The following is a 6,934-nucleotide window of genomic DNA, read 5'->3' as shown; positions in this document are numbered from 1 at the left end:
ACATGGTACATGGAGTGCAATTTTGGACTTACTGAGAGTCACGGAAACAAATTACTAAGATAGATAATGTAGCCAAGCTTATGAGAGTGAAATTAATATGTAGCATAGGCTTGACTGCTATTATATTCTGACATGTAATATCCATGTGCAATAACATATAACAGCTTCCGGGAAGATGAATCACATGAATGTAACTTTGTCATTATTTCGTTAGAGAAATTCTTATTGAAGAAAAGAGAGTACAGTACCTAAACACAATTAAGAAAGAAGGGATGAGTAAATTCAAGAAATAGAAAAATTTACGTTTCTCGGTTCTGTTGCTCACAACAGAATATGGTATCTCAGATTCTCTTATTCTTTTTATATTCTTTTATTTTTTAAGGTTAACATATATTTCAAATTGATTATCATTTCAGTTCTTTGACGTTTGATACCATTTTACCCACATATCACTATTATCTTTTTATGTTGGGATACCTAAAAGTAGGCTATAAATTTTAGTAATGAATTGGAAAAAAAAGTTAATAGTCATATTTCTTTTTAAATTCTAACATTCAATTATTTCTTATAGGTTATTCATGTTAACAAGTCTTAACAGGCTTTATACATATTTTTATAAAATGTTAAAAGACTAGAAATTGTTATTCATTTTAATAATCTTAATCTTAATGGAAGGAATATTTCTTTAGATTAAATACTTTTACTAAAAATGCTCACGGAATTGACAGTTACTCAAATTCAACTCTATTAATATACACAAGTTCATGCCTTAGTATTTATTTATTTCTTATTTTCCTATCATCCGTATTCCTTTATTTATTCACAATTTTCTTCAAAACGAAGTTTCATCCCTCTTAGAAAAAAAGAGGCAGAAGAAAAGGAGTAAGGATTTGTGTTGTTCTATGTAGAGCTTTCCCTCAAGAACAATTCACAGGATGAAAGTTTTATTTTAAGAATGGTCAACACTGCTAAAATAATGAAAAGGTGACTATTATGGTCAGCTAAATGATACAAATCATTAGTACTTTCTTTTGGAGGCTAAATCTAAGCCTCTTTACAAACAAACTACACAAGCCCCATTTCTCTAAAATGTTACACTCTTACATCTATCAAAGCACCATGAAAGAATAGCATTTTTTTTTCCAAACACTAATATATAAATAACAGTTTTATTTTTGGGTTATGGATGATATGTGGCTGTCTGAGTTTGACGCCTTGGAACCCCGATTTCACACGCATTGACTCTGGCTGCGAAACGAAGCGAGCAAAGCGACTCGCTGGTTGATGATTGATCAGGTGCAATGTTGACAAACATCAATGTTTTTGAATCACCAGCAAGACATGGCTGCAAATGCACATGGATACAACATAGAAAGTTAAGTAGCATGTAACAAATTTAAGAATCATACCTATGTAGTATGGACATAGAACATAGAAATTTAAGTAGTATGGACATCTATGTAGTATGTAACAAATTTAAGAATCATACCTGAAGAAGGTATGTAAGTTTTGAATTCCTGAAAGGAACATGCTCTTCTTTCTTTGCCAAAGCGAATATTACATCACTCAAAGATGATAGACTTTTATTGATAGCCTGAATGTTGCAGCAAAACAAAATTAGTTACTATCTCTTTTTTATTACAAGCATTAATTACTGTTTTGTTGAACAATGCAAATCAAATTGATACCTGAGTTTCCTTCAACCGGTCCCCAGTTGCCCCACTCCTTGAAAGTCTTTCACTTCCAGCAAGATCAATCAGATTTAAGACACCTTGTACTTGTTGTTCAGTATTCTACACGCATCAGAAAATAAAGTATTAAGACAAAAAAACAGTACAAAGATTTAGAAGTGTGTCTCAGAATGAAAAATAAAAGTTTTATCAATGTGTATTAGGAGTCAAGTACCTCATTTATCCCACAAATACGCAAAGTGAAGACAAAATGGCTTCTAGATGAATGCTCATTCATCTGTGTCCTTCCCACAGACCTGAAAGAGGGCACAAAAATCTTAAGTTATAAGTAAATTGTAGAACAAGAACAAAAATGTATTATGTATATGAGTAGCTGGAACTTGGAAGAGAACAATATTTCATTTGCAATTCATGTGAAAGAGCACACAGGTTCTTGCATTATATTGGAGGATCCAACATATATAAACCAAACCATACCTGCATTGGGCAGCCTGTTTTAGGAGTGAGGAAATCTCGTTCACGCTACAAACATCCACAATGGTTAGGTCAGAAACGTGTGTGTTTCCGTTTGCATCATGTTTAATATTGTACTGCTTGCCAGAAACACCATTGTCTGTTCGTGTCTGGTCAATCCCACATGGCCTATTTGATAACAAATCCCGGATGGTCTCATTATATATTTCCAAGATTGATGCCTACAAATGTTAACAAAATATTTCAGCTCCCATTCATAGGTATAACCACATGAAAACCAGGACGAAGTATACTAGGTACCAACCTGCATTTTGTACTTCCAACCCTGATCTTTCAGAGATTGGCTTGTCTGGAATATCTGTTCCAGAGAACGTGGTATCAACCCTTTCAAATCTGGAGCATCAGGCCTGCCCATCATTGTATAAGTTTTGCCTGAACCCGTTTGCCCATACGCAAAGATACACACCTGCCATAACAAGCCATGATCCTCTTGTCAATGCAGTTTGTACCAAAAAGAAAAGATAAGTGTTGAGTATGACATGTCAAAGTAAAAAATCAACCTTGTATCCATCAAGTGCACTCTGCACCAGCTGGGATATCTCTAGGAATACGTCATTCTGAGAAGCGTCGTGATTAAACACCTTGTCAAATGTAAAAGGGTACTTCTGCCCTGTTGATCATCAACGATGGCATTGTTATACTTGTTTGGCAAGCATAGACACTAAGTGAAAATCATAACAGAGAGAATGGTGCAAAGAAATTTGAGCATATACCATTTTGAACCAATTCAATTCCCCGGCCAAGTGATTCTGTTGATGTAGGGTAAGAAACGACCATATCAGTTCCTGTGCCGTCATCTGGTAGCAAAGGTCTCACCCGGCAGAACACGCGAATATTTCCTTTTAGCTCCTACAATTTGAAAATTAGAATAATGACCATTGGTTAGAATATATTGCCTCACAACTGAAGAGGGAATGTGGAGATGATACCAATTACTTGGCAAAAAAGTATTACCAGAATGGTGTTGTGAAGTTTTTTCCTCAGCTTATCTCCTTCAACTATTTGAGATTCTTTATCTGCTAATTTATCCTGCAGTTCACGTATGATTCTTTTCTGATCTTCAAACACTGTTCTTGTTTCTGATACAGACATATCAGCCATCTAAAAGAAATAAAATAGATGTTAGCATCAAATCTAGTAATCAAATGAGGACTATATATATAAATACCATTTAATTATTTCCGATAAAATTTTAGCAAAGCCACAAAGGTAAGAATATGTGATACATATAAGTCAATTGCCTTACCTTTAACTTCTCCCTTTCAGTTGCCAGGTGCTGCTCGAGTGTGAATATTCTCTCCCTTTGAGAAGAACAAGTCTCCTATAAAGAAAGCCCACTCTATTATGATATTGTGACTTATGGTCACAGGAGTGCACATAATTAATAAAAAGGATAAAAAATTACAAAGCTGGAAATCTGTACAAACCTCAAGGGCGTTTGTTTTATCTATCAAGGAATCCAATTGTTTACATGATTCCCCAGTAAATTCTTTGTACTTTGCTACTTCTGCTGTTAAATTCTTTACTTGCTTCTGTTGACAATCACGGTCATCTCTGATTTGTTTTAACTCCTCACGAAGACATTTTAGTTCATTTGCTAATTTTTCTTTCTCATTTAGAGCTTCACTCTGTGAAGCCTGAAAAACCAAATATGAAAAAGGGAGTGAACAAACTTTAGAATGCTATACAAAGACAACAACTGGAAGCTAATGCCAATAATTGAAAAGCACGTAACAGCGTAATGCTCAAATCAAAAGTATTTCCTATTTTCACAATAAGATTTTATGACATGTTAGGAATCAGAGTACAAGTTGAATTCCAGTGCCATCATGAAGAACGATGCCAGCACAGAAAACAGCATAACTGCATTAGCAGGTGAAAGAAAGAAAGATCAGACTGAAAAAACTTACTTTAAGAGTCGCCAACTCATTCTGCAGTATCTTATTGTGACCTCTAGCAAGACTAAGGCTTTCAACAGCAGTTGCTTTCTCTGTTTCAAGTTTTCTCTGTGCTTCCTTAGCTGCTTCAAGATCTGACTGAAGACGACTATTGTACTGCTGCAGACTCATATTGTACTCCTGTGATCTTTTGTACAAGTCCTCATTTGAATTTGCCTGCAAAACTCAACAGTTTCAAAGAAAAAATGATAAATAAATAACAATGAGGGAATCACCAGGAATCAAATAACTGACTAGCATTATTAAATCAAGTGAGGAATAACCCAAGAGAAATATTTTTGCCTGACATATTTGACCAGTTTATCAATGACTATCTTTTCTAGAATATAGCACAGTATTACCTTTCGCTCAGCAGCTGATTTCTCGCCCTGAATCCGCTCAAGCTCAGTGGATTTCTCTTTACAAACTTTCTCAGCCGCATTCCTTGCTTCCTTTTCTTCTCTATAACGATTATCTGCTTCCTGGTTTTAAATCCAAGAAAACTTAGGCCATTAGGCAAGAGGGGCAAAAATAGACTCTTCAATTGGGATATTCAACCAGGCATTCTTACCAACTTATCTGATTCTTCCTTTGCAATTCTCTCTTCTAAATCAGAGATTCTCTTGTTCAATTCCTCCATCATATTCTTCAACTCAATCTCTGAGAAAAACATGAGTATTTAATGAATAAATGGTTGGTCTAATGGTATCAATTTCTTATAACATGTCAAAGGAAATGTAAGTACTATGTAGACTTTTAGAAAAAGCAGCCAAAGCAACAAGGTAGAAAATTGAAGCTTTCTTCAACATCAAATTTTGTTAGGAATTTGAAATCATTAGACAGTTATACTAAAGAAAGACATCCATATTCACGGATAATACTCTGCATCTTGGATGCCACAGCGTAATAATAGTATAATTCAAAGAAGCTAGCATTCAACCACATATTTAACAAAAATCAGATATTTTCAACAACACATCCAATCAACTTATCAGTTGTCACCGAAAAAGTCCACATAGTCAAGAGAGAAACACAATACCAATATCATTGCACTTCTTCTGAGCTGCCTCTAGTTCAGAACCAAGCCTCTGCTTTTCTTGGGCATCTCCTTCTTCAATTTTCTTAAACCAGCGAACGCAAAGCTTAAGCCGCTTTATCAGGTCAGTCATCTGCTCCATCTTTTTCTGCAAAACGAGTTGGGAAAACACTATGAAACTAAAACACCAGCATAACAACAACCACCTAAGTACTTCAGCAAAAAAAAATTGTCCAAATAAGATCCACCGCCCAGATAACACAAATTCATTAAGATTGTCAAAGTACCTTATTATCATAAGGATTCCCCTTCTTCATCTTCTCATTCAACAAGGCCGCTACGTCCTCCTTGGTGAACTCAATGGTATCACACTCAGAGGGTTCGGCGCTTCCGGCCTCACTTGCGGCATCCGTGCGGTTGTTAACGGAGGAAAATGGCGTCCTTATCCTACCTCCAGTGGCTCCTTGTCTCTCCATCTTGTCAGCTCCGATCCTTCGACGCTTATCCGAGAATAATTCTTCTGAACCCACCTTCTTCTAAAATAAAACAAACAAAAAAATCCGAAGAAGAAATTGCCTTAGATTCGAAAATTATTATCACTATCAGTGAATGAAATCGATGCTGAAATTAGATGAAAGGGGGGAAATGGGGACTTACGTGAGAGGGGCTGCGAGGAGGCCTGTTCTGGTTTCGAGAAGCCATGTTTGGCTTCGGAAATGGTCGGGTCAATTTGGGAACTTAGGGTTTGTGGGAAAGGGAAGACGAAGAGAGCGGGGTGTTGCGTTGTGTTGTGGATGGAGCGTGAAATTTGAATTTGGGTGTGGCGCGGTTAACTCACCCAGTTGATCTAATCATCTACGATAAAATAAAATAAAGAAATAATCCTTTTTTTTATAAATTCAAATTTGAAACTAACGGTTATCTTCCTCGTAACAAAAATCGTCTTTTTTATTTTTGCTAAGGCCCACACAAGGGTGATTTGGTACATTCAGCCCACCCAAGTTTTGCAATTTGCATAGAGTGGGCAACTAGTTATTTCAAAATCATAGTTAATTCAATTTCTATATGAGCATGAAAGAAAATTATGATCAAAACAAAAAATTAGTAATAACTAGAGAAGTATCTCAAAGGATTGAACTTCTTGTCTTGTAAACAGTCGACCTCTCTCTAAAAACCTGTAGAAACAGGCACAGTAAGTAGCTACAACAGCAAGAAAAACAAGAATGATATAATACAGAGACATTGCAAGACAACTAGATGCAAGCTTGATGGTCACTCACGTCGGCAATTCATATATACGAACTGAATTATCTTTGCACGAGCAGAATAATATTGGTTTCGCCTCTGCATCAGTCATCCCATACAGTCCAAGAACAGCCTATAATAAAAAATAAATAAATAAAATAAAATAAAAATATGACTTAATTATAATAAATACATTATAATATAATTATATAATGAAGTTGTGAACAAAATAATTTAATATTAAAGTCTCATATAAAAAAAAGTTTACGAATCAACACAAATACTAAAAAAATCTAAAGCTAAAATACAATTCAATTTGCATTATAATAATAAAGTTATTTTTTTTTTCAAATAATGAAAACTATACAGAATAATCCCATAATTTTCATTATTTTTTAATTTTTATATTTGTTTCAAAACTCTTATGTACTAAATTCATTGTTCTTTTTTAATTTTTCTCCTTTTTAAGACAAAAAAAAAAAAAAAAAACC

General features: G+C 34.8%; 2 protein-coding genes across 3 annotated transcripts in view; one reads left to right on the top strand and one right to left on the bottom strand.

The window, feature by feature from the left end:
- LOC107626255 (sulfite exporter TauE/SafE family protein 2-like) overlaps positions 1-183 on the top strand; it is a 2,284-nt gene extending 2,101 nt beyond the window's left edge. The window contains exon 5 of the mRNA XM_016329094.2: positions 1-183. This exon is cut by the window's left edge and continues 1 nt beyond it. The gene's annotated coding sequence lies outside the window, so the exon portion shown is untranslated.
- Positions 933-6,057, bottom strand: LOC107626254 (kinesin-like protein KIN-14C). 2 transcript variants are annotated; one of them, XM_016329093.2, is made up of 17 exons: positions 5,856-6,057; positions 5,486-5,734; positions 5,202-5,346; positions 4,734-4,822; positions 4,525-4,644; positions 4,136-4,339; positions 3,653-3,862; positions 3,472-3,546; positions 3,180-3,326; positions 2,939-3,074; positions 2,726-2,835; positions 2,470-2,631; positions 2,169-2,386; positions 1,906-1,987; positions 1,689-1,793; positions 1,490-1,594; positions 933-1,345 (listed from the first exon to the last, which is right to left on the bottom strand). In XM_016329093.2, exons 1-17 carry the CDS (start codon positions 5,898-5,900, stop codon positions 1,181-1,183), a joined length of 2,367 nt encoding a protein of 788 aa, XP_016184579.1. In that variant the 5' UTR covers positions 5,901-6,057; the 3' UTR covers positions 933-1,180. The 2 variants fall into 2 exon arrangements, with proteins under 2 accessions (XP_016184579.1, XP_020972218.1); XM_021116559.1 differs by having other exon boundaries at positions 5,486-5,731; positions 5,856-6,046.

The sequence above is a fragment of the Arachis ipaensis genome, chromosome B02 (genome assembly GCF_000816755.2).
Source record: "Arachis ipaensis cultivar K30076 chromosome B02, Araip1.1, whole genome shotgun sequence".
Lineage (NCBI taxonomy): Eukaryota > Viridiplantae > Streptophyta > Magnoliopsida > Fabales > Fabaceae > Arachis > Arachis ipaensis.
The sequence above is the reverse complement of the archived record's forward strand: the minus strand, read 5'-3'. Positions and strand labels throughout refer to the sequence as shown.